This window comes from Akanthomyces muscarius (genome assembly GCF_028009165.1).
Source record: "Akanthomyces muscarius strain Ve6 chromosome Unknown contig_18, whole genome shotgun sequence".
Taxonomy (NCBI): Eukaryota; Fungi; Ascomycota; class Sordariomycetes; order Hypocreales; family Cordycipitaceae; genus Akanthomyces; species Akanthomyces muscarius.
In genome coordinates this window covers 168,416-183,957 of record NW_026611618.1, presented here as the reverse complement: position 1 = coordinate 183,957, position 15,542 = coordinate 168,416, and the positions used below count along the sequence as shown (strand labels likewise).

Below are 15,542 nucleotides of genomic sequence, written 5' to 3'. Positions count from 1 at the left end.
ATTTGCTGCCCGTCTCACAGTGGAAATTGCTGGCCGGTATTCCACAAGCCGGCCGACCACTAGTGCCGGTTCCCAGACCGGCCGAGGCCCGCACTACGTTCAGAACAGCAAGGGCTTCATATAACCAACTGTAGTCATTCACTGCCGGTCTGAGCAGTTCGGGCCGGAGTCTACAGGGGATTGAGAGACCGATTGCTGTTTGCTCATTGCGATGCGACGAGGCCCGGCGACTTGTGGCAAAAGAAGTTGTGTTTGGTTCTGGAAACTTTTGACAAGGCTGACCGGCATATTATTCAGCGCATATGTCAACTCCGTTCCGTGCACTGTCAGCACTCTACACATGTGTGCCTCGAGCGCATGTGAGTACTATCGTTATAAGCAACTCCCTGACGCACTGACGTTTATTCTTGTTCATGCACGAGCCACGTTGCGAGCCGTTCGACGATGACAAGCAACGCTTCTGGAAACCCGGGGTGCATGCTTCCATGCGACAGAAACGTGTCATGGGCAAACCAAGCCGCCGACGTCGTCCCACCAAATCAGGCACCATCGGTCGGCCTCACTGTGTCGCGCGGGAAGCCAGAGGGCGCGTTTCAAGAAATATGAACTCCTTAGTGGGTTGTGGATCTTATCCGGAGAATCAAGCTGATTTTTGGTTATTGAAAATTAATGAAATAGCATGTATTCTTTCATACTTGGAGCTGCCGACGTGTTGAACCCGTCGCTGTACACTAGGACAAGCCAGCGAGCCAAATTCCGTTCCCCGGATTTGCCCCAGCTTATTCATACTAACGAACGAAGTTGGTGGCGACGCGCTGACTGTTCCCCCATATTACCCCGTGCAACAGTTGCAAACGTTACATGCGCCGCTAGGTGGCTCGTAACCATGGCGCAGGCCGTGGGCAAGGCAGGCAGCAGCCTAGGAGAGCCTAGCAAAAGCGAACAAAAGTGCTGGGACAAGCTCTGGGCGCCTTCTCCTTCCGCGTTCAGCAACGGTGGCGGAATGGGAGGGGGTGTGCAATGTGACGAGAAGGAGTCAAATGGTTTCGCAGCGCTGGCTGGTAGCCTGGCGCTGCCAGGATGCGACGTCCGACGTGGCGACGGGCCAACCAGGCTTCTCGTCACATACACATGGCTGTGGTTGGCCGATGACCGGGACGAGTGACAGAGGACGTCACCGTCTGGCCGTGATGAGTCGTCACGCGTCGGCGCGTAAAACGTCGCAGCGCGGATTACAGTTCAACACGATATCACGTTTGATACTTTTTTTTTATCATAATTATAGTAATTATGATAGCCAGTCGGGCGTCTTTGTGACATTCCGACCGTGCGAGATCGACTGGTAGGAAAGTAGAATGTGAATGCGTACTGGTACCTTTGTACTCTTTACAGCGGGCGCGGCGGTCGGCACCTAAGACAGGATGCTATATCTCGGCGCTGGGCGTAGGCTGGTATCACCCAAGGCATCAAGCGCGGGTGCTTGTGGTATGGTGAGAGCAAACTTGGGCTGAATGAAGCGTTGCTATTCAGATCTTTGGGCTTGTCGGTTGCTTGCGTTCCGGTCCAGCCGGTGTGTTCCAGTTTTGTTTCTCTCCCCCTTTCTTCGATGGTATGAACTTTTTCCTTTTGTTCGGCTTTTCTTTTAAGGTTTGTCGCATGTCTTGTCTGTCCTTTGCGATCTGTCAGATGGGGAAAGAGGCCATATTAGGCTACGACAGGTGGGAAATAAAAATATGGTGCTAAAAACTTACCGTGGAAGACGTCTCGAGCCCGGGACGCATGCCAGTAATTCCGGGAATCCGGGAAAAGGAAATCTAGCGCTCTTCATCTCACCGGCCCGCGAACCCAGTTGTTCTACATTTAAATTGCATCTGCGCGTGGATTTTCATCCCCCCGGTTGGCAGTTTGGCACTTTTGCCTCCGTCTAATCCTTACCGCCAGAAGCCACCTCCGCCACGCCGGGCCGCTCTGCAAGGGAAAACGAGACAGCGGGTCGTCTGCACATTAGTCACTTTCACCCACACCGTTGGGAGACAGTGACAGCACAGTGCCGTCAACTAGGCGCTGAAAATATGCCGAGTCACGGCTCTGGAGGGTGCGGAAGTGTTTGCAGCGGTTGCGGAGCGGCGCTGCATAGCGCGCACTGCCATGCAACCTCTACGCTCAGCTACAACAAATGGTAGAGGCGGTGAAATAATCGGTCAACGCCCAGAATGTCGCCATCCGATGTGAAATGCCATCTGTCCCTCCAGGCCGTAATGCGGCGTAGAAAGGAGCAAAGGAACGATAGCCGAGTACATATTTTGCAAATGCCGGAGAGTTATCTGACGTTGTACGCGAGGTCGGGCCTTGTTCGTTCAGCAGGATTCCTTATCAAGACAAAAGTCTCCTTCGTCTATTGCTGGCTCGCCAGGCTCTGAGCCCGCGTCGTAGTGCCACAGCATCAGTCAGCCTCTCAGCCTGGGGAAGCACACAGTGTGGCTCAGTACGAGCTGGAATATTAATAGTCGGTGGGAGTCATTCCCAGAGGATCGACCATCAAACCAGGCATGTTGTGCCTGGTTAGGGCTCCGCGAGGAGCGAGGAGCCGCGTGTAAGGAGCAGCCCCCAACAGGCGGACATCGAAAGCCTGAAATCAAGTCAAGCAACTGAATGCGAGCTGCGCCGGCTTTGCTTGCTACCGGGGGCTAATAATAAACCAGGGTTACGGGGAGCAAACGCCCTTGTCTGCCGTCCGCCAACCTTTTCTTTGTCGAAATCCCAGGGGAACCCGGCCCGCGTAAAAGGACCCGAAACATTCGGTCTTCCGTCTTTCGGTGGCTGCTTGCCTGTGCCCAACCGTGCGCGCCCAGTCAAATTACACAAAACGGTCTGCTTGACTCGCATGAAAGAGTTTTTCACAAGTTCCCAGGAACACAGTATAATTAGAAGAAAGAGACAAAGCGGTCAAACTGCATGCGCTTGCAAGCGACTCATGCAAATGTATGCACAGCGACAAAGATGGTTGCATATTCTCAGCGGTCGGTGAGTGTTGCGCAGCGGCACCACAGGCAGCAGGGCTTGCAACAAAGGCGGTAACAAGTTTAGCCAGCCAGTTGGGAGCGCACAGGTTTCTACATGCACCCCCATGGTACAGAGCGCGACGAGCGCCCAAAGAGGCAGCTATTGCAGGTTCCATGGCCGACTACAGAGGTAGCGCTGCTGCGCCCACACCCCCTTTGTGATACCCGTGTCTTTGCCTCAATCAACCGAAAATAGTGATTCATTTTCTTTGCTTTGCGCCAGCTGGTGGTACGCCCGCTGCGCATCTGAGTGTGTGTTTTTTGCTGTTTCCCCTTTGCCCCCCATCGTGTTGGGCGGTGATGCTTCCGTACGGCGTATTAAAACTATTACGACTCCCCTTGTGTGTGGACTATTTGTCTCAGTATCACTTTTTCTCTCATCTTCCGCGTTGCTCAGCATTTCAGACGATTTCGGTGATACCTTTACCAGCCCGTGAGCTTACCACGACGCTTTGCCTTTCTCGCAAGCGCTGAGCGCAACTACTCAGTATTCAGTTGCAGCACATCAGCCTGACTCATCAGCACCGTTGCAGAAATTCCGGTGCCCCGGAACTTGTCAAACATTCCGGCTCTCGAAACTACCAGAGCTTTGACATTGTCTCTCATGAGAATTTCACAAGCCGCTGGACAATTTCGCTAGAACACACTGCAAATTTACCGGATCCATACTTCCGACACCCGGGGAGAGTCGCGACCGAGGCGACCCAAGAAGCTTTTTCCACTACCCTTGCTAGAGCCCCTCGGCCCAGGCAATTGCCACCAGCCCAAAGATTGCAAGCCGGCTGTCTGGTGCTTACAACCGTGTACGGCCCGCGCCCACACACCCCAGCTTACCCACACCCCCTCCCCTCCCCAGGCTCACAAGCCAGAAGCACAAGCCCGACAGGTCTCCTGGCCGTGTCTTATTATAAGCCCTACTGCTCCTTCCCTTCCGAGCGGTAATCCGCCGACTCCCAAACAGGACATAAGCAAGCGACAGCCGGAATACGTTATCTTATATCATATCCCCCTCTCCCGACTCTTGCTTCCTACCCCAGATCAAACTCAACAACACTTACCATACTCGGCACCCCGACCCTTGGCTACTGCCTATACCATACATCGGCCACATCTACACACAACACATACCACCTGCAACCATGTACGGTTCATTTGGCTCATATAGCTCTATGAGCATCGGCTCAGCACCGATGAGCATTTCCACAAGTGTCACATCCCGCGACGAGTCGTGCGCCTTCCCTTCATGGCCGCGCCGCTCATCGCTGAGCTCTTCCGACAAAGACGCCTCTTACGAGCCCCGCGCCAGCTCCTACCTTTCCGACGACGACCTCTTCCTCTACGATGAGCCCACCAGCAGTGGCTCCGAGAGCGACGACAGCCGCAGTGTGTCCAGCGCCGGTAGTGCCTCGCCGCCCACGCTCGGTCTCGTCCTCGCCTCGCCGACCCGCCACGCGCCCAGCGAAGCTGAGATCCTCGAGATGCAGCGCCAACGCCTCAACGTGCGCAGAGATCTCATCCGCATGGTCCAGCAGGAAAAGGAGCGCCGCAAGCAGAGCAGCAAGAGCCGTCGCGCAGCCGCCGCCAAGAAGAGCACCAGCAAGACGCGCAGCTACAGCATGGCGCCCATCACCGAGGCTGAGGAGTGAGAACGTGTCACGGTCGCGAAATCTACACGCAAAGGAAAAGCGAGCTAGAACGATCGCACATGTCAAAAAGCACATGTCAACACACACAGACACACAGACGCCCCCGGGAAAGCTTATTCTACGACTCCCCACAAAGGTGTGCGGCCAACCACGGAACGCCTATTACAGCTGCGCAGGCAGCAACCGCATTTTACACTGCACTCTTTTCTTAAACTTCCGATGGCGGAACAAAAGAAAAAGGGCAGCAGCCACAAGGCTTGAGATGACGTGCACCACTTCAAATCCGGCGCCTGCACACGGGCGCAAGGCTGCCAAAGAGGATTATTCGGAGCGCGGCCTTCTGGAAGCAGGCCAGAGGGTATCAGGTACACCATCTTTCGTGGTGTATGCCGCCAAACCAAAGTACCTGATACTTTTGGATTTACATGTGGAACCGGGTCCTGTCGGAACCCTAAAAAGGCAATGCGCGATACCGAGGGCCCAGGCCTCTCCGCACTACCGGGCCGGTGTCGAGCGATCAACACACGGCGAGTTCCTCCCAACAAAAGTCCGTCCCTGGACCGCAATCACATTCAGGGTCTCGCTGCCACATGTGAATCGTCGCCAGCCTGCGCAGAGCCGCATTTCCCCCGATCCCCGCCATCTTACCCCAGCCGTCGACAGCTTGGTTCATTCCGCTTTGACTGTCGGACTTTTGCCTCGGCTGCATTGGCACCACTTTATCTTTTCTTCTCTTCATGTTTATCTCTTATCTCCCTTGTCGGATATAACTCTTTTACTATCTTCACATGTTTCTTTTCTTCTGACTGCACTTTTTGTCTGCATACACCTTTGAAGCTCGACCCTGAGTCAGCTTGTCAGCATCTGAGCGAGCATTATTGGATTTATTCATTTTTCTTTACTTGCTTTTAATTGCGAATTTTCGCTTCCTCTTCATTTTCATACATTAGACAGCGTCTTTCGGATACCCCCATCATTTAACAGTCTCCAGCTATGGACAGACTTAAGCTAGTTTTCAATACCCATATTTCAGTCTCTTTCAAGTATTGCTGTCTATTACCACCGTGACTTAGTAGCAAATGTACAACGGATGTTCCATATATAAAAGCAGCCAGAGCCCATCATCTCACCAAGCTAAATGCGGGCTCTCATGCGATCGTGCCACGCGAGCCATTTTCATCGCGTTATGTGCCAATCGCCGCTGAAGAAGCGTAACACCCAAGGGTAATACGTCTCGTCGATGTAGTGTCCAATCTCTCTCAACACATTGAGGAGCTGATACGCCGCCAGCAGGTTGCGCGTACTTCCTATGTGTATGCCATCCGTCATTTGCAAATTCACAGATGTCGTTGCCGACAGCGTAAAGAAACCAGTCATGGCCCGCAACATGAATGTCAAATCGAACGGGGAAGTCGGGAGGGTATCCTTCAAACAGTTCCGGTGAGTCTACCCACTCCTCTTCTTCCGGATACTTGCACATCATGTACCAGTGCAGGCGTTTGGCGAGTGCGGCCATGTGGTAGCCAATTTCGACACCCCATTCCTCCACGCGATGACTGGAGACTGTGCGCGCGCTCGTCTCTACGAGGCACGCGAGGGGAAGATGGCGCAGCTTTTGTATGATAGATGGTTGACTTGTCTGTCAGAAACCTCCAGCTTCGAGAGCTTCTCCTCGACATTCTTGGCGAGGCATGGACTATCTGGGACCAAGGCAAAGGTAGCTTTTACATCATCTTGCTCAAGCTGCACCGGCTTGCGTACTCTTTGGCGCATAGGTCTTGGATCGGCATACAACAGCATCTTTAGCCCCTCTGGAGTCAGGGGCTCGTAGTGGCTATTGCTGAACGTGCGCAGGGCGAGCGCCAGCAGCGGCCCTCGAACCTTGATATTCCACGTCCCGTCGACACAGCCTCTCGACGCACTGACTTGTGCTTCAGCGACAATACGGCTAAGCTGTCTCTGCTCAGCGATGATATCAATGCTGTCGCCCAGGTCGACAGAAGGCAGCCGCGGATGTCTTTCTGCAAAAAAGTACGAATCCGGTAGCGTCTCTGACATGGCGCTGTTGATAGCGTCACGGGCAGCGTCGAGTAGGAATACCTCTCTGTTCTTGTGCTTGTGTGGGAGGAGATACTCGAATAAGCTCACCTCACTGTCGCTTGTTTGATCACCCAGTCCTTCGTATTCCGTTGTAAGCCTACAGACCACCGTGGGAAAAAAGGTATTGAACCAGTTTCGTCTGAGTTGAGCCCGATGCGTGACAAGTGATGAAGCAGACAGTAATGATTTCGCTAAAGATGACGCGCCTCTGCTACAGTCATGGTCTTTGAGTGGTTGGCAGATGCGTTTGGCCGCAGGCTAGCCATCGTTTTCGTCGAAGTCTGCATGAGGTGATCGTTTGAGGTTCAGCGTCGGCAACTCAGGGCTGGACAAGCCGTCGGAGCTCTCAAAATCGGAGCTCTCAAAATCGGAGCTCTCCGCCGCGTATTCGCCATATTTCTCTAGCGATACTAATCCCATGCTGCTTTTTGGTAGGTAGATTAAAACGAGATTACGGCTGAGAGGCAACGCTGATGAAACCAGCATTATACCGCGTAACGCGCCTTGACTTATTGAGCCGCCCATTGTCGCGTAAAGAGGTCTTGTCTTGGTATTTTCTGACCAGGAACGCCAGGTATACTTTTTTTCTTAATTTCCTTTTTTGCAATATATTGTTCGAAGTAAATCTTAGAAGCTCCTCCCAGCTAGTGACGCCGCAATTTCAGCGACCATTCGCTATAACAATGGCAATATTCCATATGAAACAGAAGAAGTCATCACAACACTCTAGGGGCAATATGCCATAATCGCGAGGTTGTGCCTCGGTGGCCCACAGGTTGTGCGGCCATTCGCAATCAAAAAGGGTAACCCGCCAGGGTCAATAATGCTCGTCAATATATCGACATATGACGCGTAGCACTTTGACGATATGGTAAATTGACAGAAGGTCGCGCGTCGATCCCATGGGAACCCTATCCAGTAGAACAATCTCGTTGCCACGATCACAGACAAAATAGAGATACCAATCGTGTCCTGCCACGTAAATGAGCGGCAAGGCAGGTATGAGTGGCCGTCGATAGGGCTCCGGGATCCCTTCAAGGGGAGTACGCCATCGGTCTGGCGAATACCGAGCGTTGCGATCCTGACTATACTTGGCATCTAGAAAGGAAGACAGGCGATTGTGCAATGCTGCAGCGTGGACTCACAGATCGATGCCCCATCCATCGACCTCTGCAACATCAGATGGCTGCGCTCGTGATTCGATGGTGCAACCAAACGGGGATCTTTTTCAACCTGGCCGTTGTCGTCAAGTCTGCTCTTTACGTGATTGACAAAGTGTCCCACTTCTCCGGGTGGAATGAGCTTTTTCTCGACATCTTTTTCCAGCCCCCATTCGTCCATGACCTCAATCGTCACACTGACTCGCCCGTCCATGATTCCCGACTCCTCGGGCAACAGCTCCTTCGAACTGGGTCAGAGTCTGAGAGCAGTTGAATCTCGGTGCATCCCCTGCAACACAATTCTGGCCAAAAAATTTCGGCCAAAAAGAATGAATGGTATGGCTGACGAGTGGTATCCTTACTTTCTCACCCCACTCCAGATCTTTTGCACCACAGCGCGCTGCTTCTCTGAGCAATTCCTTGAGTGTGTCCAGTTCCTTTTTGCCGCCCCGCACCTCTTCGGCGCGCTTGATAGTCTGGGCGCCTACCGATGGGCCTGTATAGAAGAAGGAACTAGGCAAGGGCCCTCTGCCAATCTCTACCGTCACGGTCTCGCGGATGCAGGCGGGCAGCATCAACCTACTGCTGGTGGCTTCTTTATCCGTCAGGTATAAGTAAAGCTCCCAGAGTGGCTTTGGAAGAAGAGACAGGGTCCTTTCCGGAGAACTCTCTTGATGGAGCACCGGCGGCTGAAGCTTGCCTAGCCAGTGTCGTCGCTCAAGGGCACGGAGCTCTTGCGACGCGGTCCTGAGCCTTGCCCCATCAGCAAGATGAGCTCCGTTATCAATAGAGGGCACATCTCCTTCCTTCGGTAGACTTATTTGTGACAGGAGCGAAGTAACTCTGCCAGGTTTCCGAGCGTCTTGTGGCTGCTCTGGGCTGGCTCGCGACGCCGCCAGCCACTCTTCATCCCACTCCTATCCCGCTCTTCTCTGTTGTGGGCGGAGGAATGGGGATTATGACTTTGCATCGCCTCTGATCTTGGTTTGCTTTGGTCTGAGAATGGAAGATCCAGCCTGTCAGGGCCCGTAGCGATGGGCGACAGACATGACGCGGCCCGCTCATGCCTAGATATTGTGGGTTGCTGAAGGTTAAAGCCCAGGGCCGCGAGGTCCTCTTTGAACGGAAGCAGTCGGTCGTAAAGGGCTATCTCATCCTCAAAGTTGGTTTCTCCTGCGAGCTCAAGCCATTGGTTCGTGCTCTCTTCGCTGTTTGTCTTTCCTGAGAAGACTGTGTCGTTGTGGGTGAAGGGGACCGACCTGAGGGCGCCTCATTCCCCTGGCGTATTCGTTCATATTATCAGATGTTGGAACTAGCATGCCAAACCCGCTATGGCGAGCGTCGGACATTCTGCCGGCTTCAGTCGAGTTTTTTTGAGATAAATTTGTGGTTTGCGATCCTAACCCGGGGAGCGTGAGAGGGCGTGTTAAGTGGTGCGTGGCTCCAACGCGTGCACGCGCCTCGCGCCACCTGCCTCGGGAACAACCAAATCCTCTGTGGCCATTATCTTGCCAATGCAGCTGAGTGATATCAAAACTCGACTGGAAGTTTTTCGTAATAAATGCGTTTTTTTTTTCATCCTTGTGGCATTTTGTCATGTTTTCCAGATGCTTTTTGGGAACGTTTCCATGTCATCATTCTCACGATATTTGCAGCTCCGTTCTCCGATGGAAGTGCTTGAGGGAACGGTCAACAATCTGGCAGTGTCGCCTTTGAAAATATGAGCTATTTTCATCATATCAGAACTATCAAGTCAATAAGCTACACAATGAAGAATCATTTTACCAAAGTATGCTACGCAGCTGCAGTGAAGAGCCTAGATAATTTTCCTTATTTTGTGTCCAGCCTACCCTACAGTCTTGCGCTCGGTGTAACATTCTCCTGTTCTGCTACGCCAACTGGCAAAAGACTAGGCATTAATCTCAATGCGAGCATTAACCAGGAGTCCAACTATAGCTTATAACTAGCCCTCAGGCAGGCTCGTTACACTCGGCGAACACCGTCAGAATGCTCGGTGGAGACAGCGGTACTCCAACAGCTTGCTCGCGCAGGCTTGTAGGCTTTGTTTAGACCGGATTCATGTCCCTCTAAAAAAATGCGTTCATTTGCCTCCAACATCAGCGCTCTTCTCAAGGACAAAAAAGCAAGCAAAAAGGATGAATCCATCGGCCCACTCGCGGAAGGTGCCCGGCGCATTGGCTTCGGGCTAATTGAGTGAAAAGAGTAACAAGAGTTCTCGCTATAAGACAAGCGTCGAGCGTCGCGCCGGGGATCTACAAGTGAGGGGAAGCGTGTTTGCAGGAAAACTGATTACCTGCACCGTCCCAACCCCGCTGGCAGCTCAATTGTACGTATTGGGCACCTGTCCGTGAGTCGGCCCAGCCTGCCGAAAGAAAAATGCATAATCGTGATTCATCAATCCATAAGCGAGCTGCGGGTTATAGGGCATGGGCGGATCCCAGATGTGTGCCGGCACGGGGCTGTTTCCGCCGTATATGGGCATGGACGTACGGATATAGAGCAGGCTTGGCCGCTCAACAATACGAGTGACCGCTCTGCATGATGTGTGGCTTTTTTTCTCATTCTTTTCGGTTAATGATGAAAAACATTACAGCTCGCCCCCCCCTGCCAGGCCATGCACATAGAACGGGACCGGCCGGGTGTGATTGCAACGATGGAACGGCCCTGTTCCGGTGTGATTGTGATGCGGCAGTGTGGCCCCCAACACCATCCTGGGCGAGAGGAAAAACGTGGTACATGCTCTTCCGGCTTGGTGCGCCGCACATGTCTGCGTTTCTACGGCCTAAACAAGCTGCGGGGGGGGGCTCAGCTCTCCCCAAGAGGATGCGCAAAAACGATGCTGTGAGAATTCTGTCTCGCCGGTACCGGATTGGATCTGGCCATTGATCTGTCAATTGGCTCACACTCACGGCATCACTTGGGCCCAAGATTCACGGCCTCGACGTGAACGGGGCTGCACTTTGAAACAGTAAGCTCGAAGCAATGCTCATGCGCAAAAGCTTGCTGCTGCCAGTAACTAAATCGCTGCCGTATTTCGGGCGATAAATTAGCTTGGATCATGCCCAACATGGGAGGGTTGCAGCGTGGCTGCCCACTATTCAAGCTGGTGGGCAGGGGAAGGCATCCGGACATGGTGCGTTGCTGTGCATCCACCAGGAGCTGGAAGGGGACTAGCTGTATTGTAATACCTAGCCATGGTTTACCATCTCAGAAGAAGGAAAATGAGGATTCGAGTTGGTATTAATAGAATTGTCTCGTGTTACTGATATGTGACAGCCTGCTGCTAATGTCATTGTATTACTGCGTGATTTGCGCGCCATGCTGGAGAGAAGCATCAAGTGCGGAGACGGGAGCGCACCCCGGCCGGCGAGCATGGAGATTTTCTTGCTTTTGCAGGAAGATGCACATCGGCCACTGATCCTCACCAGGTGGTTGGGCAAATGCAAGGCTATAGGGCCTCTTTACAGTTCCGGAGAGGGGAACATTTGCGAGGCTTGGAGGAAATGCCCACCCGGTCGCGAAACCAGGCCGCGCTAAGGAACCAACTAATGCGAGGCGTTGATGTCGAGCATTCAGCGTGGCTCTCTGGCGGAGCTAATCTTTTGCGATGGTGTGCGTGAGTACGTGTGATTGAGTGGCATATTCGACATTGGGCGCCGGTATCGATGTTGGGCATGCGTGCGTAATGCGGCCGAGCAGTTCGTTGATCATTATTTCTTTTGCGGCCAAGCCTCGTGGCCGTTGCCATCGCTTCCTGAAGGGGGTGTGAAGCTCCTCACTTGGGCAAGGGTGGTGGCCACATCCCGGCTTGGTGAAAGCCCGACCGCGCCTTTTGTCACCGCACTTTTCAAGCATTCAATGCCGTGTTGGAGAAGAACGTCGAAAGGCTGATGGGTGCTGCGCTGGAGGAGGTTGGAAACAGGAGAAAAAGCATGCGTGTGGTGGATCCTGGATCTCGATCCATACGGGCGTGCCGGACCTGTCGGAAACCGGAAACGTGTTGTACTACTTTGAAAGGTAGCTAAAGCCGAGTTTCGGAGTCTGGGTAATATGAGGAATTGAAGAATTGAACGCGCCGGGGACGCTATCTTGTTGATGTCTCAGCTGAAGATTGGGCTAGAAGATGTTTTCTGGTGTATGAGGTTGCGCCAAGCTGAGATTGAGAGAGGTAGCTGCGGCAACGACAGACAGAATAAGGCGGACATGACTATGTAGGTGAGCATGCGGAGAGGGCGGGGCCCATGAACGCATGGGCTGTGATTTTCAGACTGGTAGGACGGACAATATGCTGTACAACACAACATGCTTGTCCTTTCGAGACGCCCAGTCGAGTGTAGTGAGTCGTGACATGCGACGTAGTGCGCTTGTTTCAACATGGTTGCCTCACATGATGATGATGCAAAGTCTTGCAATTGAAGATGTGCGAATCGGGAAAAGAGTATCCGTTGATTAGCGGAAGTGAAGAAAACGGTCAATGGCTTGCGTTTTCTGTGAGACAAGGTCTCGGCTCCTCGAGCGCCAGCCGTCTGTCACGAGGCAGCTCGCGTGTGGCTTGTGCGGTGCATCTACAACGGCTGAGTTTATGATTCAGTATTTTTTGCCTCGAATTGACGTTACAGTACAAGCAATATGCCTGTTGCGTGTAACGAATTTATAACATTATCACTCAGTCGTGTTACCAGGTGTGGTCATCATTCAGGTACCGCAACGTGAGCCACGAGCTGTCACGTTGGACAGCGCGGCAGCGACCGGAAGAACATTGAGAGCGTGTACCCGCATGGCAAAGTCTGGCCCGAGCAAGCCACAGTTGCAGCTGGAGCAGATGCAGGTATCAGTGGCAAGAGCCTTCGGATGCGAAGTACATGCAAAGGCAGTCGGTAGGATCGGCAGTCCAAACGACGGAGGTGCGAGAGGCGCAAATATGATACTGGGAGGTGCGGAGACGGTGCAGCTAGGGTCCTGCGGTAGTTCATCAACAGAAGAGAAGCGAGTCTTTGCTTCTTAATTGTATCGGCTCAATAAAATACTGGCGAGACTTCAATGAAAACGAGGCTGAGAGGTATACAAGCATGGCCCCTGTACGTAGCCATGACAGGGACGGGCCGTAGATTGTCTTGGGCGGAGGGAGGATGACGGGAAACTACTCAGTAAGGGTGTTGGGCAGGCAAGGGATGTATTGGACAGACTAGCCATGGGAGTCAAATCAACAAGACGAGGACAGCAAGACGGTAATGCCCGTTGGGCGAGTGAGAGCGGGAGAAGTTGGGAGAAGGGAGCACGATTGGTGGCTGGGAGAGGAGGGGTTGGAGGTGGCTGATGGTGAGAACGCATGACGGTGGAGCCTGGAGCGAGCGAGTGGCGTTGATTCACTACTGGACAGGGTAAAAGCAGGGGACCAAGGTTAGGAGAATGGCGTGTAAAGCGAGAAAAGGAGCGTGACTGCTGGTGTGTTGGGGTGTTGTCGCTGGATGGGCATAGCTACTGGTATGAGTCGGGATAGTGTGATGGCCGGCGGAGGGAGCGACGATAATTGGGCGTGTTAGTGGTGTTGGTGGGCTTTCAGAGCTGGCAGGCTGTCTTTTAGTGGACAGAAGGGCTGGAGGAGGCCCCATGCCAGCGCTAATTGCTGAACTCCTAGCGGCGGGATATGGCGATCGGACCCCTGTAGGTCCCTGTAGAGGGGCCGGCCGACAGGCGTGATGGGCGCTGCGATTGGCTGGGGCTCGAGACAGAGGTGCAACGAGATGGGCGAATCAGAGGGCGAGCTAAAGTTGGGCGCTTCCTCGACGCCTTCCATTGAACGTCTGGCCGGCGAGCCCCGCTCTGGACCGCCAGCCATCAAGCCTCGCTGCAGGCTAGCCTAGTGGTAGCTTGCCAGTACCCAGTCCCAGTCGCCAGTACACCAGTTTGCCAGTCAACAGTGGCCGACTCGATTCTCCTCGTCCTAGGTCCTGCTCGTCCTCCTCCGCCTCCTTCACAGTTGCACTCTGCATGCTGCTGCTCAACAATGGCCAGCAACCATCCCGCGCGCGCGCAGTCCCCGCCCGCTCTGTGACCATCGACTCTGGGGTCCGTCTCCGGACAGCGAATTATCTGCCAGCACATGGATGCCCATCCCGGTCGCTATTTATTTAGCACGGCCGTCGTTATTTTTGGATGGCTGCCAGCGCACGCAATCGAGCCATGTACCAGTAAGTTAGGTCGCCCGCCAATAGCACCGTCTCTGTACCTAGGGGCCAGGCAAGATGCGAGCGTCGATGAAAAAAGCAACATTTTACCGGACACGACCAGCCGGAATCGACGCTCACTCTACGTTGGCAGCCCATGTAAGGTACCGAAAGCAACAGACTCGTACAGCGCCCACGACGACAGCCCACCATCTCATCTGCAGCGACGCTGGCAGCTGTGTATGTATGTAGAAGTGGCGCCCCATGCAGCACGCGGCATCAGCAACCCTCTCCTCTCACCTCTGTGCCCTGTGCCTATCTGATGGTGGTGTGTGGTGTGTCTGGTGTGTGTGTGTGTGTGTGCTGGTCCCTCACCCCGCAAGCCCGCCTACCTTGCCTACTGGTACCCAAGCCAGGCTCGGCGAGCACGACGCTGCAATTTACCTGAGGCGCCAGACAAAACCAAGCCCGGCAAAAAAAAGTTGATGGCGAAATGAAGATGACAGAAACCGTCCAAGTCCGGATCGCGAAACAGGGCAGTGTCATCTGTAGAACAGCCAAACTAGCCTCCGTAGCCCTACTATGCGTCTTGATAGGCTCTGTTATAGCCCCGGCTCATGTCCACGCGGGACGACAGCCCACGGAGCTAGCCATGGGAGCCCTGCATTGTTTCCAGCCAGTGCTGGTCCAATTCCTGTGCTGGTTCTGAACGAGAAATGCTCGTATGACGGCATTTGGCAGCACCAGCTGGCCAATGCAACCGTCGATGTGCGCGTTCGCCTGCCAGCGCATCAAACCCCGGTGCTTCAACGCCTGTGGCTTGTCTCGCCGCCTCCCTGTCTCTCTCCCTGTCGCTGTACGAAGTGGTTATATCCAGCACCAATTGTGGATTGAGGGGGGGAACTCTTTGGACTTGTTTCTTGTCGTCTTTGATACAGCCCCAGCAGCTCTAATTTTACATACGGCTCTCATCAGCCCGCCCGTCAACCACTAACATTCCATCGCGCCACCACTTTATCAAGCAACCTTAGACGTTAGCCGCCTTTGTCCCATCCCCCCCCCCCCCCCCCCCCCCGTGCCCGCAAGAGGAGCCCAGACACGGCCCCAGTCCCTCCTCGCACACCCCCAGCAAGCTCTTACCAGGGCCTCTTTCTCCATCGCCAGATCCCTGCTAGCAGCAGACCGTCTCTCTCTGCACAAGTTCCTGCTGTTGCTGCTAGGCGGTGGTGTATGTCTTGACTGTGCTGCGTCGTGCTTGTGCCATCCGCCTCTTATTTTTTTTTATTACCCGTCGCTGGTCCCCTCCCCGTGGCTACTGCTAACTACTGGGGCTCCGCTGTGCTGCACATTTACTTGCCTAGCCCGCCGCACTCGCACTCTCACTTT

General features: G+C 53.8%; 3 protein-coding genes across 3 annotated transcripts; 2 read left to right on the top strand and 1 right to left on the bottom strand.

Annotated features, from left to right (window-relative positions):
- Positions 1 to 326: 326 nt before the first annotated feature.
- Positions 327 to 831, bottom strand: LMH87_008526 (uncharacterized protein; the record flags this gene model as incomplete). The annotated part of the gene is made up of 5 exons (XM_056201711.1): positions 327 to 334; positions 400 to 460; positions 514 to 645; positions 696 to 731; positions 790 to 831. 5 exons carry the CDS (start codon positions 829 to 831, stop codon positions 327 to 329), a joined length of 279 nt encoding a protein of 92 aa, XP_056056346.1.
- Positions 832 to 4,201: 3,370 nt separating this feature from the next.
- On the top strand, positions 4,202 to 4,708 carry LMH87_008525 (uncharacterized protein; the record flags this gene model as incomplete). The annotated part of the gene is made up of 1 exon (XM_056201710.1): positions 4,202 to 4,708. The coding sequence occupies one exon, from the start codon at positions 4,202 to 4,204 to the stop codon at positions 4,706 to 4,708; it is 507 nt and encodes a 168-aa protein (XP_056056345.1).
- Positions 4,709 to 6,095: 1,387 nt separating this feature from the next.
- On the top strand, positions 6,096 to 6,514 carry LMH87_008524 (uncharacterized protein; the record flags this gene model as incomplete). The annotated part of the gene is made up of 2 exons (XM_056201709.1): positions 6,096 to 6,148; positions 6,355 to 6,514. The coding sequence occupies 2 exons, from the start codon at positions 6,096 to 6,098 to the stop codon at positions 6,512 to 6,514; spliced, it is 213 nt and encodes a 70-aa protein (XP_056056344.1).
- Positions 6,515 to 15,542: the final 9,028 nt, after the last annotated feature.